General features: G+C 36.2%; 1 protein-coding gene across 2 annotated transcripts in view; it reads left to right on the top strand.

Moving 5' to 3' along the window:
• LOC149801639 (zwei Ig domain protein zig-8-like) overlaps window positions 1-22,093 on the top strand; it is a 285,564-nt gene that overhangs the window by 199,628 nt on the left and 63,843 nt on the right. For both annotated transcript variants that reach the window (XM_089954338.1, XM_089954337.1), the window contains exon 3: window positions 18,506-18,633. In XM_089954338.1, coding sequence (XP_089810464.1) covers window positions 18,506-18,633 — 128 coding nt within the window. The remainder of the gene's footprint in view (window positions 1-18,505; window positions 18,634-22,093) is intronic.

The following is a 22,093-nucleotide window of genomic DNA, read 5'->3' as shown; positions in this document are numbered from 1 at the left end:
AAAATAATTTCCTTTTTTATCCTTATTAATAACAAATATAGGCAGATAAGTGGAGCAACTTTTGGCAGTAGAGCAAGAGGTCCCAATTGTTTGTTTTTTTTCGTGAAAAGGAAGAGGTTCGGACTGAACAAAACCTTGTACAAAGCCCGCTTTACTATGTCATTGTACGGATTGTTTTCAATACGTTACACAAATCATAATATATCGCCAATGTTTCTAAAAATCGTGGGCGCCATAAATTAATTATTTCCTTACTTTGATTTAATGAATTCATTTATTTTCATAAAAGCTAACATTGAATGGATGCATGAAATACATGGATGTGTGAATAATTTAAAACATAGTATGTTCTTTTCGTGTTGGAAATATTAGAATTCATTGCCTGCATGATACTTCTGTAAAATGTATGTAGAGACACATTTATTTTTGTGTGTCCTACGTGTCATTCAATTTGAATTTAACGTGGTGCTGGAAACTTTCAAATTATGCTCTTGCTTGTGTTATTGACTTCAATATATGGTTTGCCAGCAAAACACTACAACTGTAGACTGGTGTAGTATAGGAAATAAAGGATAAATAACCTTTTTTTGTAAGTTAATTTACAAGTATTCCAACGGAGCATTACGTAATTGCATGTCATGTGGGTACTTAGATCCAACAAAATAGGACACCAGACAATACATCCGTTTGATAATTAAGTATTGATGTTGATATTGTAACATTAGGCTATATCAGTAGTGAAAAAGCCATAAAATGTTTTTGATTGACCTGTTATAGTTGGACTGTCTCTTGTACAATTCCTGCGTCTTTCTGCATATACCAGTCAGAGCATGATCGTCTCTATCAGATACGAATTGAAATAACTTTTTTCTAGAATGTGATGGAAAAGGAGCAAGGACGTTCTGGTTGCTACACGGACCAGAAAACGTCAGTTTTGTACGAGGCGAACAGAACCAGAAAAGACAGAGACCCATGACTGAGATTTGAGCTAAAGGTAGATAAAGCTTATAGGAAAACATATATTATATGACATAGAAATGTAAAATAAAATAAATATGATCACACATTTATGTTCATTTCATTTAAAACTTCAAAATCTGTTAAATAGTGTCTTCTTTTGCGAGCCTTGGAAAGCAACCGATCAAAATTTATACATCATTGTTTACAAATTTTATTTTAAGTGATTACAAATATATAATTAAATTCATCATAGGACAAATAGGTCCCAAATAGCAGTATAATATAGTGTAAAATCTCAAATATAAACAATGTTTGATTCTGGGGTACAAAACTAACATGTTTAAAGTTCTGGTCAACACTTCATAAGAGAACCAACAAGATCTTGAAATATATTGGGGACACTGATTTCATATGCATCATATTGAAGAGACTGTCAATCAAAGCCATGTAAGCTCAAAATTTAGCCCAAATATGCATTTTGTTGACGTGACCTACTTTTAATCGTTTAATTTCCCAGTATACAGGAAAATCAATTCAGAACAGTATGTTTTTTAAAACTTAAAAAACATTTGCCTAATGATATTAAAGTTATTGTGTGTATTCATTATGAAATAAATTACACATTACCTGGGTCATGGTCCTTATCTAATGTCATCTTCTTTCTCGTATGTGTTTGCGTGCGTGTGTATGTCGTTGGAGAGAGTTTTATGAAAATTGCGTATAAAGTTGTTTGCAGCCATACACATATAACCATTACTGAGGTTCATAACATTAAGTAGTTACTTTATTTCGTTACTATATAAATATGTATCAATTAAAAACGAAGTTCACAACATATCGGGAAACATAATGAGAAATTGTATCCTTTCTTAGGAGGAGACAGCTAGTCTTTATTTCCCTGAGGTAATTAGTCTAATCTCGAGCAAACTTAATAACCTTCTCTCTTTGGAAAAAGTCGTGTGTTTGTCGAACTTATATGTACAAGTCTGAAGCTTATGGCATGCTAAGAATCGACTAAAGTATGCCATAAGCAACTGGAACGGCCCAAACATTGTGCAGTGAGCGTCTGGAAAGGCCCATGTATAGTAAAATGAGCCTCTGTAAAGGCCTATGCCTATAACATTGCGCGTCTGGAAAGGCCCATGTCTAGAACAATGCGCGTCTTGAAAGGCCCATGCTCAATATAACGCACGTCTGTAAAGGCCCATGGATAGTACAATGTACGTTTATGAAGACTCATGGATAGAACTATGCACGTTTAGAAAGGCCATACCTAGTACAATGTGCGTTTAGAAAGATCCACGCCTAGTACAATGAGTGTCTGGAAAGGCCCATGTCTGATACAATACGCGTCTGGAAAGGCCCATGCATAGTAAATGAGCGTCTGGATAGGCCCATGTCTGACACAATACGCGTCTGGAAAGGTCCATGCATAGTAAATGAGCGTCTGGATAGGCCCATGTCTGACACAATACGCGTCTGGAAAGGCCTATGCATAGTAAATGAGCGTCTGGATAGGCCCATGCATAGTAAATGAGCGTCTGGATAGGCCCATGTCTGACACAATACGCGTCTGGAAAGACCCATGCTTGATACAATGAGAATCTGGAAAGGCCATTTTTCAGTACAATTGATGTCCAGAAAAGCCCATGCATAGTGCATATAACGTCTGGAAAGGCCCATGTTCATTGCACTGAACGTCTGGAAAGGCCCATGCCTAATACAATGCGTTGTATAAACAAGGTTTGTTTAAAAATCTATTCGTAGATGATTGAAATGACTGCTGTGATTTTGATTTCTGGAAGAGCTGAGAACAAAATAATGCTGCCTGTTAGGTAACAAATTTGTTATTCTTGTCAGATATTGACATTTGTGCTAATCAATATTCCACATTTCCCTAAGCCATCAGGCAGGGGTTCTTATTCGTCCGTTAAACAGCTGTCCTCATCAAACTGGCTTGCCATTCCGAGCAGTCTTCTCATGACATGACTCCTTTTCAGACAGTTCGCATGCTTTTGCAAATACGATCAATTTAGTGAATGAAATGGTTCCTCGTTGATGTTTCTTTTAATACCGTTCTGGCGCAGTCTATTTTGAGACCGCTCCGGTGGCCTAGTTAGAGCGTCCACCTCGGATGCGGGAGGTCGTGGGTTCCATCCCCGGCCGAGTCATACCAAAGACATACAAAAATGGTACTAACAGCTGCCTCGCTTGGCGCTCGGCATTAAGACTTTAGTGTTAGGACTGGTTGGCCTGGTGTCAGGAAAATGTAACTGGATGGGACATCGTGCTACATATCTGCGGCATGATGCTCCAGTGCTAGACATCACTATAAACTGTCACATTGCAGACATAGTAGCGATATCACTGAAACATCTAAATCACATCACATCACACCGCAGTCTACCTTGCTGTTTACAGCCGCCCAGAGAGAGGCAGAGACCTTCCTATTAGTTTGTAACTATTACCTGAAATTAAAACAATCTTCATTTGCATGTAGAGTTTTAATCTTAAAGTGTGCTTTTTTGAACATAGTGCGTGTTCTAACGGTCAGTTAATGTCTGCGTTAATTTAAATGACAGGACTTGAATAATCAATGAGTTTTTCGTGATTTCAAGATGATTTCAAAATTAAATCTCTAGACAGCGATCAAACATTTGTACATGTACATTGGAAAGAATCGATTAAAAGCTGATATAGCAAAATGTTGTTTTTTTCGTGTTCATTAAAGCAAAGCAAATAAATTTATATTTTATTGTGTTAGTTTTAAGGTCTAAAGAAGTTATCAACCATGCCAAATGTCACCTTGTTTATCCCTTGATAAGAACAGTTTAATTCCATCTGATTTGGATTTTTAAATTGAATACGGTTTAAAATAAACATGTTTTAGTCACGTGTTACAGCTTTTATACGCGTTACCTATAAAAAATTTTTATATACATCATAGAGAGTTGTAAGATTATATTGTGTTCATATTTTAGCCTGTACTGCAAGTCTTTATTATTTGGACGGATTTATCTTCCTGGTTTTTTTATGCCATTAATTTTCCATTTCTTAATCGGGAATCATAATGAGAAATTTTATCTTTTCTTAAGAGGAGACAGATGGTCTTTATTTCACTGAGATATTTTGTTTAGTGTCGATCAAAATTAATGACCTTCTCTCTTTGGAAAAAGTCTTGTGTTTCTCGAACTTATATGTACAAGTCTTAAGCTTATGGCATGCTAAGAATCGATTAAAGTTTGTCATATGCATCTGGAAAAGCCGATACATAGTGCAGTGAGCGTCTGGAAAGACCCGTGCATAGTAAAATGAGCGTCTATAAAGGCCCATGTCTAGAACAATGCGCGCCTGGAAAGGCCCATGCCCAGTATAATGTACGTCTAGAAAGGCCCATGGATATCATAATGCACGTCTGTAAAGGCCCATGGATAGTACAATATACGTTTACAAAGGCCGATGGATAGCACTATGCACGTCTGTAAAGGCCCATGGATAGTACAATGTGCGTTTAGAAAGACCAAATACTAGTACAAGGAGTGTCTGGAAAGGCCCATGTCTGATACAATGCATGTCTGGAAAGACCCATTCCTGATACAATGAGAGTCTGGAAAGGCCATTGTTCAGTACAATGGGCATCCAGAAAGGCCCATGCGTAATGCATAGAGCGTCTGGTAAAGCCCATGTTCATTACACTGAACGTCTGGAAAGGCCCATGCCTAATACAATGCGCTGTATAAAACAAGGTTTATTTAAAAATCTATTCGTAGATGATTGAAATGACTGCTGTGTGATTTTGATTTCTGGAAGAGCTGAGAACAAAATAATGCTGCCTGTTAGGTAACAAATTTGTTATTCTTGTCAGATATTGACATTTGTGCTAATCAATATTCCACATTTCCCTAAGCCACCAGGCAGGGGTTCTTATTCGTCCGTTAAACAGCTGTCCTCATCAAACTGGCTTGCCATTCCGAGCAGTCTTCTCATGACATGACTCCTTTTCAGACAGTTCGCATGCTTTTGCAAATACGATCAATTTAGTGAATGAAATGGTTCCTCGTTGATGTTTCTTTTAATACCGTTCTGGCGCAGTCTATTTTGAGACCGCTCCGGTGGCCTAGTTAGAGCGTCCACCTCGGATGCGGGAGGTCGTGGGTTCCATCCCCGGCCGAGTCATACCAAAGACATACAAAAATGGTACTAACAGCTGCCTCGCTTGGCGCTCGGCATTAAGACTTTAGTGTTAGGACTGGTTGGCCTGGTGTCAGGAAAATGTAACTGGATGGGACATCGTGCTACATATCTGCGGCATGATGCTCCAGTGCTAGACATCACTATAAACTGTCACATTGCAGACATAGTAGCGATATCACTGAAACATCTAAATCACATCACATCACACCGCAGTCTACCTTGCTGTTTACAGCCGCCCAGAGAGAGGCAGAGACCTTCCTATTAGTTTGTAACTATTACCTGAAATTAAAACAATCTTCATTTGCATGTAGAGTTTTAATCTTAAAGTGTGCTTTTTTGAACATAGTGCGTGTTCTAACGGTCAGTTAATGTCTGCGTTAATTTAAATGACAGGACTTGAATAATCAATGAGTTTTTCGTGATTTCAAGATGATTTCAAAATTAAATCTCTAGACAGCGATCAAACATTTGTACATGTACATTGGAAAGAATCGATTAAAAGCTGATATAGCAAAATGTTGTTTTTTTCGTGTTCATTAAAGCAAAGCAAATAAATTTATATTTTATTGTGTTAGTTTTAAGGTCTAAAGAAGTTATCAACCATGCCAAATGTCACCTTGTTTATCCCTTGATAAGAACAGTTTAATTCCATCTGATTTGGATTTTTAAATTGAATACGGTTTAAAATAAACATGTTTTAGTCACGTGTTACAGCTTTTATACGCGTTACCTATAAAAAAATTTTATATACATCATAGAGAGTTGTAAGATTATATTGTGTTCATATTTTAGCCTGTACTGCAAGTCTTTATTATTTGGACGGATTTATCTTCCTGGGTTTTTTATGCCATTAATTTTCCATTTCTTAATCGGGAATCATAATGAGAAATTGTATCTTTTCTTAAGAGGAGACAGATGGTCTTTATTTCACTGAGATATTTTGTTTAGTGTCGATCAAAATTAATGACCTTCTCTCTTTGGAAAAAGTCTTGTGTTTCTCGAACTTATATGTACAAGTCTTAAGCTTATGGCATGCTAAGAATCGATTAAAGTTTGTCATATGCATCTGGAAAAGCCGATACATAGTGCAGTGAGCGTCTGGAAAGACCCGTGCATAGTAAAATGAGCGTCTATAAAGGCCCATGTCTAGAACAATGCGCGCCTGGAAAGGCCCATGCCCAGTATAATGTACGTCTAGAAAGGCCCATGGATATCATAATGCACGTCTGTAAAGGCCCATGGATAGTACAATATACGTTTACAAAGGCCGATGGATAGCACTATGCACGTCTGTAAAGGCCCATGGATAGTACAATGTGCGTTTAGAAAGACCAAATACTAGTACAAGGAGTGTCTGGAAAGGCCCATGTCTGATACAATGCATGTCTGGAAAGACCCATTCCTGATACAATGAGAGTCTGGAAAGGCCATTGTTCAGTACAATGGGCATCCAGAAAGGCCCATGCGTAATGCATAGAGCGTCTGGTAAAGCCCATGTTCATTACACTGAACGTCTGGAAAGGCCCATGCCTAATACAATGCGCTGTATAAAACAAGGTTTATTTAAAAATCTATTCGTAGATGATTGAAATGACTGCTGTGTGATTTTGATTTCTGGAAGAGCTGAGAACAAAATAATGCTGCCTGTTAGGTAACAAATTTGTTATTCTTGTCAGATATTGACATTTGTGCTAATCAATATTCCACATTTCCCTAAGCCACCAGGCAGGGGTTCTTATTCGTCCGTTAAACAGCTGTCCTCATCAAACTGGCTTGCCATTCCGAGCAGTCTTCTCATGACATGACTCCTTTTCAGACACTTCGCATGCTTTTGCAAATACGATCAATTTAGTGAATGAAATGGTTCCTTGTTGATGTCTCTCTTAATACCGCTCTGGCGCAGTCTATTTTGAGACCGCTCCGGTGGCCTAGTTATTAGAGCGTCCACCTCGGATGCGGGAGGTCGTGGGTTCCATCCCCGGCCGAGTCATACCAAAGACATACAAAAATGGTACTAACAGCTGTCTCGCTTGGCGCTCGGCATTAAGAAGCTAGTGATAGGACTGGTCGGCCTGGTGTCAGGAAAATGAGACTGGGTGGGACATCGTGCTACATATCTGCGGCATGATGCCCCAGTGTTAGACATCACTATAAACTGCCACATTGTATGCATAGTAGCGATATCACTGAAACATTGTTAAAGCTACGTTAAAAATCTAAATCACATCACATCACACCGCAGTCTACCTTGCTGTTTACAGCCGCCCAGAGAGAGAGAGGCAGAGACCTTCCTATGAGTTTGTAACTATTCCCTGAAATTAAAAAAATCTTCATTTGCATGTAGAGTTTTAATCTTAAAGTGTGCTTTTTGAACATATTGCGTGTTCTAACGGTCACTTAAATTAGATGACAGGACTTGAATAATCAATGAGTTTTTCCTGGTTTCAAGACGATTTCAAAATTAAATCTCTAGACAGCGATCAAACATGTATACATATACAACAGAAACAATCGATTAAAAGCTGATATAGCAAAATGTTGTTTTTTTCGTGTTCATTAAAGCAAAGCAAATAAATTTATCGTTTATTGTGTTAGTTTTAAGGTCTAAGCAAGTTTTCAACCATGCCAAATGTCACCTTGTTTGTACCTTGAGAAGAAACGTTTCATTCCATCTGATTTGGATTTTTAAATTGAATACGGTTTAAGATAAATGTTTTAGTCACGTGTTACAGCTTTTATACGCGTTACCTATAATTTTTGTTTTATATACATCATAGAGAGTTGTAAGATTGTATTGTGTTTATATTTTAGCTTGTACTACACGTCTTTATTATTTGGACGGATTTATCTTCCTGGGTTTTTTGTGCAATTCATTTTCCATTTCTCAAACATCTACCTTTAGTCGACACGATATATCCACTATTGTGCTGAGATGCCTTAAAACGCTACAAGACATTTTATAACAACGTTTATATTCATTTCAAAACAATTTATCGCGAGTTTGTACAGTACCTGTTCATTCATAATGTATTCCACTTGGGGACAGGAAAAATTGAATATCTCTATGTTACCTCACTTTCACCTGTCCCAAAAGTAATGAAACCCGGTTGGGATTGGAAATAATTGTTACGGGTAGAGGAAAATAATAGCAGACTAGTTGGTCAAGATTAAACGATACTATGTTTATCAAAAATATAAACTTCCAAGTCTTATATCAATAGGAACAGATTCAAAGCTCTAATGAATTCTTCTTTGATTTGAAATAAGCATTTTATAACCTAAGGCATTTTAAAATATATGAATTTAATTTCTAATCGATGATACATCTGTTTGGAACATTAATAAAAGCTCTTAATCTCCTATGTCACGTGGGTACTCTGACTCTATAATCTTTTGTGACATGACGTCAACAACAAAAACAAAAGATGGCTGGAATCGTAAAACAAATACTTAAAAATGTCAAAGTAACTGCGGTTGTATGTTCGTAAGAGACATTGAGACGGAAGGTAGCAAAATATATAAAAGAAATACATTTTTTAAAAATACTGTCATTTGTTGAAGATTTTCAGTAAATAGTCACAAATATTTAAATTTTGATTCGTTTAAATAAATTACATTGCTAACAAGAAAATTACACAAGGTTTCTCGGCAATAATTATAAATGTCATATCTCCTATAGTCAAGTCATAACCGATAAAATAATGCATACTGCAGAATAAAGGACAATACAAAACTGAATGGTCATAAGTTCCAAAAGAAGTCGGTTATTGAACCCGAAGAAAAAAAATCTAGACGGGACAAAATCTTTTACAATATTTTACACTATTTACCTACTAATCTGCGAAATGGCTCGATTGGAGCTCTAATTTTATACTCAAATAAAATATCAAAAGAGTTAATTTGTTCATTGTTTTGTTTTGCTCTTTATTGTATGCCTTGTATGGTATTGGGTTGGTGGCGTTCAAGCAACATTTAGAAATGCAAGTAATTGAAACGGCACTGCATTCTTTGCTCCATAGAATCTTACAATTTCATTTTAAGTACAAATCGCGGGGGTATTCAACTTCCACTTTTTGAGTAAAATCTACTTTTTTAGCACGATACAAAACGGTTTCAAACGTCTAAGACTTTTGCGGGGGAGCTCATGCATGAAGCCTATCACGGCGTAATCGATACGTTGCTGTCATAAAGGACCGTATATCGAGACAGGTGACCAAATCCGTTCCTTGATTCTCTTTTTCAATTGCTAACTTATAATCAGACTTTGACTTATCACAATCCAACGGTGTTACGAGTTTAGACTCGAATAAACAGTAACACAGAAAGAGTGAAAACAACAAGCTTTTTAAAAATTTAACAAATAATTTTTTTCCTGGAAACATTCTGTAGAAATGAAAAAAGGAGAAGAACTTACAGTTTCAAGAATCAAATCCAAAAATAATCTAAGAATAATCCACAAATTATTAATACATGAGTTTTAAGGAAAACATAAGAAATACTCTTATGAATTACAAACAGTGTATATGAAATAATACATTTCTATATATGTGAAAGTGCATCTGCTATTAAATTATTATTTCACTTGATGTGCCTGGTGTCAAGTTTATATTCCTATAACAACAAACTCTATCTTAGTAGTCTCTGATTTTTATTTTTCGTCTTGCCGATGAAAGCAAAGGGGTTGGGGTCACTAAATAAAATAATCGAGGAAGGAGCTGAACTAAGGTAAACTTCAAAATGTTGAAATGCCACTCTCAAAGCCAAACATTCCTTCTCGATTGTTGAATAATTCCTCTGGTGCTTATATAATGTCTTGGAAAAATAGCACACTGGATGATCGATACCGCTTTCATCTTCTTGAATCAAAACTGCTCCAACGCCAACATCACCTGCATCAACAGACAGTTTAAAAGATTCGCTGAAATTTGAAGCTGTAAGAACTGGCGCGCTTTTAAGTATGGCTTTCAACTTGTCTAAAGCCTCCTGACATTTTTCAGTCCAAAGGAACTTGTTTTTCTAACTCAGTAAGTTTGTCAGGGGTTCAGCAATGTTAGAAAAATTGGAACAAAATTTTCGATAGTGTCCGGCCATACCCAAAAATCGCATCAGTTGCTTTTTAGTCACAGGCACGGGAAATTCAGAGATAGCCTTGACCATAGCATCTATAGGTTTAACTTGTCCATGTCCCACAGTATGTCCTAGAAACGATACACTAGCACGGCAGAACTCACTTTTAGATAAACTGATTGTCAAGCATTTCCGAATTGTTGCTAAATGCTCTTTACAAGTGTCGTTGTAGATGATGCCATCATCAATATAAGCATCACAATTGTCTAGACAAGAGGTAATCATATTCATGAGGCATTGAAATGTACTTGGCGACCCTTTCATCCCAAACTGCATTACTTTATATTGGTAAAGTCCATCTGGAGTCACGAATGCCGAAATTTCCTTGGCTCTTTCCGTTAGTGGAATCTGCCAAACTCCCTTCAGACGGTCAAATTTGGTGACATACTTGGCATTCCCAATCTTATCAATACAGTCATCGATTCTTGGTAATGGGAATGAATCTGGTGTTTTTCCACACTATTTGCCTCCCTATTATCCGTACACATACCGACAGTTTTATCTGGTTTGGAAACAAGTATGCATGGTGAACTCCAGTCACTTTTACAGGACTCTATAAAATCATTCTCCAGCAAATATTGAATTTCCTTTTTCAAGTATTCCTGTTTGAGAGGGTTCATCATGTACGGGTGTTGTTTGACAGGTTTGGAATTTACAATTTCAACGTCACGGAAAATTTTGTTTTGAACATCTGGAAATAAGTGCTCACATTCAAATAATAACTGTTTAAGTTCATTTCTTTCTTACTCTTGCAAATGTGAAAGTTTCTGGTCCAGATCTTTCATAATTTCTGAATTCCGAACATTTGTCTCTCAAATTTTAGTAGAATCTGATGATATTCCTTCACTTAAATCTTCACCGAGTGGGACATTTACAACTAAATTAATTGCATGTTTAACTTGAATATCTCTTTCAATATAATGGTACTCCTATAGTTTATTTAGATCCCAGGACTAATATTAAAATTTAACTCATTCATTTTCTTTTTAACCTTCTAAGGGCCGTAATATCTAATCTGAAGAAAAATCTGATGAATGAGCAAGAGAGACAGAACTCCATTATTACAAAACTCAACAGGTCTCTCCAGTTTAGGTCTGTCAAACCATAAATGCACTTCTGACTTGAATTGCTGAATGCCAAATTCAAGCACAATAGGCTGCAATGTTCCAGACCTAGAATTTGACCCTTGACCCGATTGGATAGAGTTAGAAAGGCCAAACTGAATCAAAGATTTTATCAAAGTTTTTACTATTATTTTAGATTTTATATTCCTCAAGGGAATTGCCTCTGAAAACCTTGTTGACCCACACATAATGGTCAACAGGTATTGGTTACCTGACTCGGTTTTAGGTAAGGGACCAACACAATCTACCATAATTATACTGAATGGTTCGTCAAAGACAGGAATAGGTTGTAGATAAGCCTTGTGAATTTTCTGATTTGGTTTTCCTACCATTTGACAGGTATTACAAGATCTACAGTATTTACCAACATCACTCTTGATTTTTGGCCAATAAAGATGAGTTAAGATCTTGTGATAAGTTTTATTGATCCCTAAATGACCAGCCAATGGAGTTTCATGGGCCAGACTAAGTATTTCCTGTCTGTACGGGTTTGGAACTACATTTTGATCGTTCACTGACCATTCGTAATTAGCAGGTACATTCGGAGGTCTCCATTTTCTCATAAGAATTCCATTTTTAATTAAATAACAGACAGGAACTTCAGTAGCTTCAGTTTTACTAATGGACTTCTGAAACAAACTTGAGATCTCAGGATCTTTTTCCTGTTCGACGACAAGTGATTGTCGTTTATCACCCTGATTAGACTAAAGAGAATGAGTCGTTAAAAGAGGATCACTGTGATCAATACCTTCTGATTGATCCAAGCAAGGAGTGAAAGTAACCTCATCAAAAGCCTGACCAATATATGTGTCAGCTAAAGGAATACTTTCCTTATCAACATCATTTTCGATAGCTTTCTTTGCCATAGGTCTGGTAACTGCAAAAACTATAAATACATCATTTTCCATATTTTAATAGCTGCCATGGATAGTGTACTTTAGCCTAAATCAGGCTGATTCTTTTTCAATTAGATCGACTTCCTGATCCAAGCAATTGTCAGTTACAAGTGGATTAACCACAACCTTGTCTCCAGCCAGGTCGTTGCTAGTAATAAATGAATGCCCTCAACTGGTAAAACAGAGACCATTCCGACTGTCACTGGTCCTGAAACTAAGTCTGATGACAAATTTACACAACAAAGCCGCACTCTACTCCCTGAATAAGAACATTCTTATTAGAAGAAGACTTCTCAGAAAAAGGGAAAGTACCCGACAATAAAAGACTGAGAAGCTTATGTGACCCTTAAAATTTTAATAGGGATAGGATTGGCCGAATCACCCAAAAGTGATATAGAACCCTTCGATATGAATGGTTCATAATCAAATCAGGCTGGGGTTTGTTAGACCTAACAAATGTATTGCTTTCAATACATGACCGTGACCTTAACCTCTTAGAAATAAGATCATTTGGAATAGGTCTGTCTTGATTCTGATGCCTATTTTCCAATTTGTAGCTATCAGAAATAACGTGTCCTTTTTTTGCAATAGGTACACGTAGGTACAGACAAGGATCTTGAATCAAGCTTCTCCAAAGTTTGATTTTTAGAAGTTGTGCCAGTTTGAGTTTTAGAAGGGTTTGTATTAGGCTGAAATACTTTTCTGCCAAAAGACTGATGAGTAGTAGTCTTATTTACAAAAGGAATTTTATGAGTTAAAGAATACTCATCAGCAGCACGATCAGCATTTTCCAAGGTTTCAATCTGATGCTCATCAATATAAGACTTAATGTCACTATGTACACAGTTTCTGAACTATTCAAGAAATATAAGTTCTTTGAGACTTTCATAATCTCGTTCAACTTTCTTGGCTAAGCACCATCGATCAAATAACTGCTCTTTTTCTCTAGCAAATTCGACATTAGTTTGTCCAGCTTATTTTCTATAGTTTCTGAATTTTTCCCGATAAGCTTCATGGACTAACTCATAACCCCTTAAGATGCATTATTTGACCGTATCATTGTCACCAGTTTGTTGAAGTGACAGTGAAAGGTAAATATCACTAGCTTTACCAGTGAGTACACATTGTAATAATTGAATCTAATGCTCCCTTGGCCACCTCAAATTTTCAGCAACTTTTTCAAAATAAAGAAAATATTTGTCTACTTCTTTTTCTCTAAAAGGGGGGCACTAATCTAACGTTCTTTGTAAGATCAAAACTTAAATTTGGATTTGAAGTATGAATGTGCTTTTCATTTGCCAGTTCCATTTCTTTCATTTTACATTGATGTTCCCTCTCTTTCTCTCTTTTTTCTGCTTGTAAATGCATTTGTTCTTTTTGTAACTGCATTTGTTCTTTAACTTTCTCCAATTTCATTTGTTCCTTTTTCTTTCTCCAATTTTATTTGTTCCGTCTCTTTCTCTAATTTCATTTGTTCTTTCTCTTTCTCCAACTGTAACTGCATTTGTTTTTATTCTTTATCTTTCTGAAGCTCCAGCTTCCTCAACTCGAATTCCATCTTGTATTTTAATTCTAATTCCTTCATTTTTGTGTCAGAGTCTGATACAGACTTACTGATTGAAACAAAGCACTTTTATCCAAAATATTTTTTTCTACCAAATACTGAACCAAAATATTTCTTATTTCCTGTTTGGTTAAGGAAGCCTTTACTTCAGAAAGATCTTATTTTCTGGCAAGTTGAATAAAATCATCTTTTTTGAAAAGATCAAATTGTTCCTGGATAGGATTTGAAAGAAAGATTTTCACTTTTGATGCCATTTTAGAAAAAGCTTGTTGATTTTACTAAAGATTTCAAAAACTAGGGGGATTCAAATTTCAAAAAACAAGGTTTTCTGAAATATTTTTGCCAAAATGCAAATATCCCGGACGAGCTACCCAATTCTTTGTTACGTGTTTAGGTTGGAATAAACAGTAACACAGAAAGAGTTAAAACAACAAGCTTTTTAAAATTTAACAAATATTTTTTTTACTGGAAAACTTCTGTAAAAATGAAAAAGGGAGAAGAGCTTACGGTTTCAAGAATCAAATCCAAAAATAATCTAAGAATAATCCACAAATTATTTTGCAAAATTCCTAATAACAAATGTTCTAATAATTTCAAGTTCGAATCCTGATGGTAAATCCTAGATGGATGACGATGACGTATGCTCTAGTCAGTACTGTGCTTATCTACACTTCCTTGTAGAAATACAAACACTGGCAACTCCAGTGTTGGAAATCCAAATTAAACTTGTAAGCAATGTCTTTCCAAAATTTCTGTGTAAGCACTCCTCAAAATATTTCCAAAGAAAAAAAAAATAATCTTTTCGAAATCCAACCGATTTGAAGAAAATTATAACTCAAAATCTAGCTATAACAAAATAACTTGACATCAGTATAAAAGCCTAAACCTGATCTCTCTCTCTCTCTCTCTCTCTCTCTCTCTCTCTCTCTCTCTCTCTAAAACATAGGTTATATTGTATTGTAAGACGCAGTTTCGAAATTCCCCCAAGTTGCGAAATCAGAATGGGGGTCACGTGATCATGTTTATATCACGTACACAGAATATGGCCTTGATTAGACCAATAATTTTCTCTAAGAAATAAAAATAAAAGTTTTTTACATCTTAAACCCAAAGCCCCATCATGATTTAGACAACAACCAATCATTTTAAAATAAAAATAGAACTTTGTTTACTAATTTTGAATCAAGGTCAGCATCCAGGCCAACACCTGGTGTTTATGAAAAGAATGATTCAGGTCAACCAATTTTCTGAAAAGGTATCATCTCTAGTGAATAAATTTACAATAAAATAACATATACTAGAATAAAATATTTAAAACTGACGAACAATTAAATTAAAATAAATATGAATTAAATCAGATATACGTAACAAATGGTGATTCTGAACTTACGAACACAATAATGACGTAACGGCCATTCACATGTTTTTAATAGGAACAGGTCCTAATCAATTCGGAATTGTTCTTTGTTGTTCGATCTTGCATTCTGTGATACTGTCTACTACGATAAATTACCTATCACAGGAAAGTTTATCCTTTATGAAAAAGCTAAAGGATGCCGACTTCCAATGTACTTCAGAACGCTTTGTCAGAATTAGATAACATGTTTAGTTGATTTGACTGGTAATTCAGTTTCCTTTAATTACATAACCAATTTTAGCATATATCTTTCATACTGTTCATACTTGGGTAGTTTTATAACATATACCATAAGAAATTGAGGACATGTTAAGTAAAACACTAGGTTAATGTTCATATTTTCCGACGACTTCATTATATATATGGAATTTGATGTTTTGTAAACTATTATGGTATATGTGCCTTATCTCTAAAATAACGTGTGCAGACAGCAAACTATTATCGTCCTCGTAATCACAACTGTACGAAAGACTGAGTAGGATTACGTCTCGATAATATGAATGGATGTATTCCAAGCATAAACATAATCTTGTCATCGTACCATTCCAATACCGGATGCATATTCTGCTTTTAGCATTACGCTTTGGTCTTCATGGGCCATAACATCATTGTACTGCCATTACGCGTGTTAACAATGAGAAATATTATATTGGTATGTTAAGGTTTATGTTCCTGTCCATACATTTGGGGATATGACTTCCAATGAGCAAAGGAAATAGTATACATTGCAACTAAATTTAACCGGTAAGAGTATACAGATTACCTTATGGTATTTACAAATCGGCAAATATAATTAATCAACTACGTCTTAATCGAACAATATCGTTTGTTTTGGTGTCTAAAACTTCACGAGAAAGTGACAAAAGCCGAAAACATTTCGAAACTGTTTTGAAGAAACAACCATTAATGCACATGTATCTTTATACCATATTGTTTATATATTCCAACTATGGTGGTCATTGACGTGGCCACCCGCGGTCATTTTTCTCGAATTTGGGGTGGTGAGTATTCCGTTATCAGACAACACATTTGTTTTATGGTAAGTTTGATACATCACCTCAAGTCTGACGTTTTGATGAAAAAGCAACTCTTACGTATAGAGCATAACCGAGAATTGCTATGATGACACATATAAATTTTCGAAAGAGATAGGAGCCACGAGTGGCCGAGTGGTCTGAAACGCTCTCCGTTACGGATCACTGCCGTCTCACCACTGTCTGCGTGGGTTCGAATCTTGGATTCGGCCTATGTTGGTATGTGAGAAAGCTTGCCAGTAGCTTCTCGTGGGTCGCTGGTTCTTTCCGGGGTTTTTCCGGGTTCTTCCTCCACCATTAATACTGGCCGCCATGTATAGCCTATTGTGTGCTGAAAAATGGCGTTAAAACCCACAACAACAACATCATCAAAAGAGATGTATGTGTCTTTAAGATTCAGGTTTATGTGTTTTTAAATATTAAAATGTAATTTGACGTATATGCATTTTTCCATGTCATTATTCGTTCAAGTTTAAAAGAATTACGCATTGTAATAATTTAGGCTATGACGTCATCTTGTTTATATCATTGATCGCTTAGAAACAGAATGTATTTAATGAGATCAACAATGATATTGAATTCAGTCTAATGAAGCAATAAAGGAAACCGGTCACACATTCAAAATATTGGTGTTGTTTGTTTTATAATTTATAAAATAAACTTACTGATTTGATGCGGTGAAATCTCATATTGTGGGGAGAGTTCGAACATCTAGTCATGATTAATGCAAACCATCTCAATTATTTACTTGTCTCGTTCGTTATTAGCCCTGGATTCTCGCGGTAAGTGTGAGTTTGTCACTGAGCTAACCGGCATTAAATATATATGGCATGTTTTTTTGCAGACGGGATCAGAAAGAAATATGAATGTGTTGAACTGGCACTCAAATATTTTAGTGATGTTGTTGCGTATGAAAGCTTAACACATATCTGTTTATTTTAATCGTCACCAAAGTTAGCAACCACACACCCCACCCCCCACTCCCATCCCCAAACAAAATGTAAAACGGTTTTCTTTGAACAGGATAACAGGTCCAGTTATACTCCATCGCAAAACACTAGGAAGACAGGCGCAGTAGAAAGTGGTAGAAATCCCATCCTCTTTTTAAAGAAGTACAGAATGTCTCGTGAAGATATTTTCACGTTTCAAGAGAGTACATGATAGTTCAGGCAAATCTTGAGTTACTTTGTGGTAGTACATGTAGTGGTGTGCAAAGCACGCTTCATGCTCGTTAGTAATATGGAGACAAAACGAGGTAGGCAAATTGAAATGCATTAGGAAGAGTGTTAAAGGGAGTCCCCTTCCAAGAGCGGAACTCCCCCATAAAATTTTGGTATGTGGTGATGACACCCGATCGGATAATTTGTCGAGGTTTGAAAGGTCGCCCCTTGCATTGCAAAATTAGGTCTTGCATGGACGAAAGTGGCTTGATAAACCGTAAAAATGTCAGACAGCAGTTCAGTTAAAATATACTATTTACAGAGCCACCGCAAACATATTACAAACATTAACTAATTAAAAATGTCTTTTACAATAGTTTTCAAAATATGCATGCTGTCCAAAGATACCAAAATATTTAGTATCATACAGATTATTTGTATTGATAGGTCTGCAAGGATTAATCTATGCAAACATTTGCTGGATAACGAGTTGTTCAGGGTGGGTGGCAGGGGAGGGTTTTTAATTGTAGGGTCCAAAGCCATTCCCGACTGCTCCAGTTAATATTATCATTTATTAACACAAATATTGACAAAACGAGACTAGGTTATTATGAGCAAGTAAATGAATTTCAGTTTCAGTGAGATAAGCAAACTGTAGTTTATTTCTGTACAAATCGGTCATTGTTGAAAGTCATTGTGGGCAATTAACTACAAGGCATTGTCGTTGAAACTGGTACAATTTCATAATTTCACATTTCGACCTAAAATATAGTCTTAACAAGGTTGTGTAACAATCATTTTAATCATTTTAATCTTGGGAAGTATTTTATTTTCCTCAGATAAAATGGAAGGAGATACTAAGTCGATCATGTTGCACACGATTAAATTCCCTGAATTTTATTTCTTCTTTTCAGAAAGTAACAAAGGCTGTAGTATTTTTCCTCAGTTAGAATATTTTGACCAATATGGCATTGCATAATCGTGTATCAGTTTTGTTTTCTTCCATTTCGTTTTCTTTCTTTTTCATAGCACTTGGCGGATTTTACGATGACGAAGAGTACGAACCAAAATTTATGGAAACTCCAAGCAATGTAACACTCTTCAGAGGTGAACATGCTGTCCTGAAATGTCACATTATGAACCTCGGTCCTAGGACTGTGAGTCTCTCTCTCTCTCTCTCTCTCTCTCTCTCTCTCTCTCTCTCTCATGCACACACACACACACACACACACACACGCCACATAGGTTGGCGTAGGCTCTATTACTTTTGTCTTGTCATAGGCATATTCACCTCAGAGGGTCCGAATCACCACCATTTTTGCACGCTCAGGCGATGTTTTGTATTCAGCTCCAGTTTTTTGTTTAACTGCTGTATATATTATCATGGGACTTGATAGGGTACTGCTGAGTGTTCGTCACATGTAACAGGAAGTTACAGTTACCTAACTGTTGCGCTCCAGCGAATACGTTACGTTTTTGCTGGTAGCCCAGTTTCTCGAACACTCTAACATGCATGGTTATGAATTGACGGATTTATTTATCTTAAGGGATACATCTCAGGACAGCAAAGGTAAAACACGGTGAACTACGTATCTTACGCTATCGACTTTCCACTGTGGAGTTCGCCACATCAGGTAAAACAGAATTCTCCGCAATTCTTGTTCCGAGCAATGCATACATAGGGATTTTAAAAAAGATGGAATGTATTCTAGATTAGAAGCAACCTAACTATTACAAAGAAATAAAAGGACCAAGATACGAATAATTCGAAACGTTTTAGCAATTCTTAATTAAACTCATGCAACAGAAAGATGAAATTTCTATAAGCATCTGACTCACTTTTTCATTAATTTAAATTTCTCCTTAGAAAATAAAAATAACAAATAATTAAATTATGCATTAAAATTATTTCAAGATTATTACATAAATTGAACTTTTGGTTTATTTTAGATATAAGAATGCACAGTTAACCTGCAGCAAAATTATATGAACATTTGAAATTCATCAAAGTTATTAGTCACGTTTTTGCTCCTCTTTTTAAGAAATTAGTATACAAAGTACTGCATCCTCTATGTGCATTGAATGGAAGCGTTCAAAAGTGAGGCCTTGTTTGCATGTTAGTAAATGCGATGTTATCTTTTCTAAAAATAATGAAAAGATTGATACTTGTGATCTAGCAATTCTAAAATGACAGGTTAGACTATTTTAAAATAAACGACCCTTCACCAGCGGGATCAGCTTAGCGGGCAAGGGCGAATAAAGGGAGGTAACTGTTAGATAACGAATAAAATAACATGCTATATTTTTTAGAGAAGCCTACATACTACGACAGTTATTACAAGACCACTCACCTTCACATAACCTCCCATTCACAGGCTGGTAATTCGGTTAACTGCATATAACTTTTTAATAAATAAAGTAGCTTCTTGTATTTTTGTGCAAGCCTGCAGACGATGACAGTTAATGACACTATTCCTACCTTCATATTATCTCCCCTTTCGTAATTAGTTAATTGGATTGACAGTGTATTATAATGTGTGTGTGTGTGTGTGTGTGTGTGTGTGTGTGTGTGTGTGTGTGTGATTAGGATTTTTAACGTAGCTTTAACAATTTTTCAGTTATGTTTTTTCACGATGTCTGCAGTGTGGCAGTTTATAGTGATGTCTAGCACTGGGGCATCTTGCCGCAGACATGTATCATGATGTCCCACCCAGTCACATTATCCTGACTCCAGGCCGACAGGTCCTAATACTAACCTCTTAATGATGAGCGTCTAGCAAGGCAGCTGTTAGTACCATTTTTGTAAGTCTTTGGTATGACTCGGCCGGGGTTCGAACCCACGACCTCCCGCTTCCGAGGCGGACGCTCTAGCCACTAGGATATAAAAACTATTTTGAACAATAGTCCATAACTTGATTTACAAGCACATAGGGTATATAATTTAATTGAATGGATAAGTGAGAAACGATGTGCCCTGTTTACTCGCTTATAAGTCAAGTCCAACTGCAAACAATAGATAGGGTATACGTTGTTGTTTTTTCTACTGATTACTCTAATAAACTGTAGAGACCTAAATCTAGGCTTGTGTAGTTTGAAATTTATCTCGGCTTACAAGCGAGTTTATACGGTATAAAACATCGAGAGGCTTATTGTAACAGATCTGACAAATATTGCAAAACTCTTGAGAGTTGGAAACGTGACGGATGATTGAAGCATAGTACACGCTTCAACTTCCTGCAGTTTCTATTAAAGTCCTAAAAATTTGATTGAATTGTTGCTCTAAATAAGCAAGCCGTCATTTATCAGCGGAAACACTTCCACAATCGAACGATTGAAGTGAAAATCTGGACAGGGGCGACTGGAGATGAAAATCAGTAATATTATTCTGTCAAAGTCTGAGGAACATAACTTGTCAGCATGGACTATCACGACAAGTAACTATCAACTTAAATGTTAAGAACTGTTGATTGGTGGTCTTATTTAATTTAAAAGCATTCAAGTGAAGTTGGAGATCGCTCTCCTTCGAGACACATTGTCTGGAGCGATTTTCATTCAATACCTTTATTGAGATAGACGGTGCGATTCTGTGAGCTTCGATTTGAAATGCTGTAGAGATCACAATGACTTTTCATGTGAGTTTAAAATGTCATCGGTGGTAAAGATAGCAGCATCACATCCTGCAAAAGATATGGAAGAAAATAGAATGTAAGAGATTGGTTAACAAGAAATTGTAGAAATAAGATGGGCCCCACTCCCAAAAAAATAAGGTTTATTGCACACCGCTCATCTATACACTTTATACCAATCCGCTTGTGTTCCAGTCTGACTATACGTACGCGGGAATCCCTTGCCTTAATACACAAATCAAGCAATGAAGCTGTCTCGAAGCAGCCGTGGTTAAACGCTTAATGTTACGTTCCTTCCCAAAACTGATTTTTAACTAAATATTACGATCGTGCTCTTTGCAGATTATCAATGCATAACAATGATTTTTTTCCCATCACAATTGCCCACATCATCCGTTTTCGCTTGTCTATTTACATGGAAAACCCCTTTAGTGCGATCTAAAAATAGTTTTACTTTTCCCTTATGGAGGTGATGCTTTTGATAACTAGAAACTCTTTTCTTAAATTGTAAACATGTATTGTGTTCAGATGATTTTCTTGATGTTATTGGCTCTGCTTCAATTTTCTAGCTACACCAGGATTGATTGTCGGGCACCAATCATATAACAAGCGACGTTTTAACCACACGAACATGTCCCTTCAACAAATTGCTTTGCCGTTCCTTGTTTTAATTATGGGTGTTCCACTTGACTTTGTATGTCTGTCGGAATTCTGTATGAGTCCGTGTTGAACAATGCACTTGGGAACACCCTATCTTATTTAAATGTTAAATCGTCGGCCCAACGTATACGGTACCAGCTCGAATTTGGACCGTTTTGTTTGACTTTGGTGCGTTTATTATAAACATTTTCACCACTATTCATTGGCAGAGTCCAAAACCACGCCAAGTCATTATCTCAGTTTTCGATTAATTGCCATAAGTAAATATATTAAATGAAAGATTTGTATACCAAGATTGTATTCATAACGACTGAACAGTTTTTATATGGCT

This window comes from Sinohyriopsis cumingii, chromosome 4, assembly GCF_028554795.1.
Source record: "Sinohyriopsis cumingii isolate HCF-2022 chromosome 4, ASM2855479v2, whole genome shotgun sequence".
Classification (NCBI taxonomy): domain Eukaryota; kingdom Metazoa; phylum Mollusca; class Bivalvia; order Unionida; family Unionidae; genus Sinohyriopsis; species Sinohyriopsis cumingii.
The sequence above is the reverse complement of the archived record's forward strand: the minus strand, read 5'-3'. Positions and strand labels throughout refer to the sequence as shown.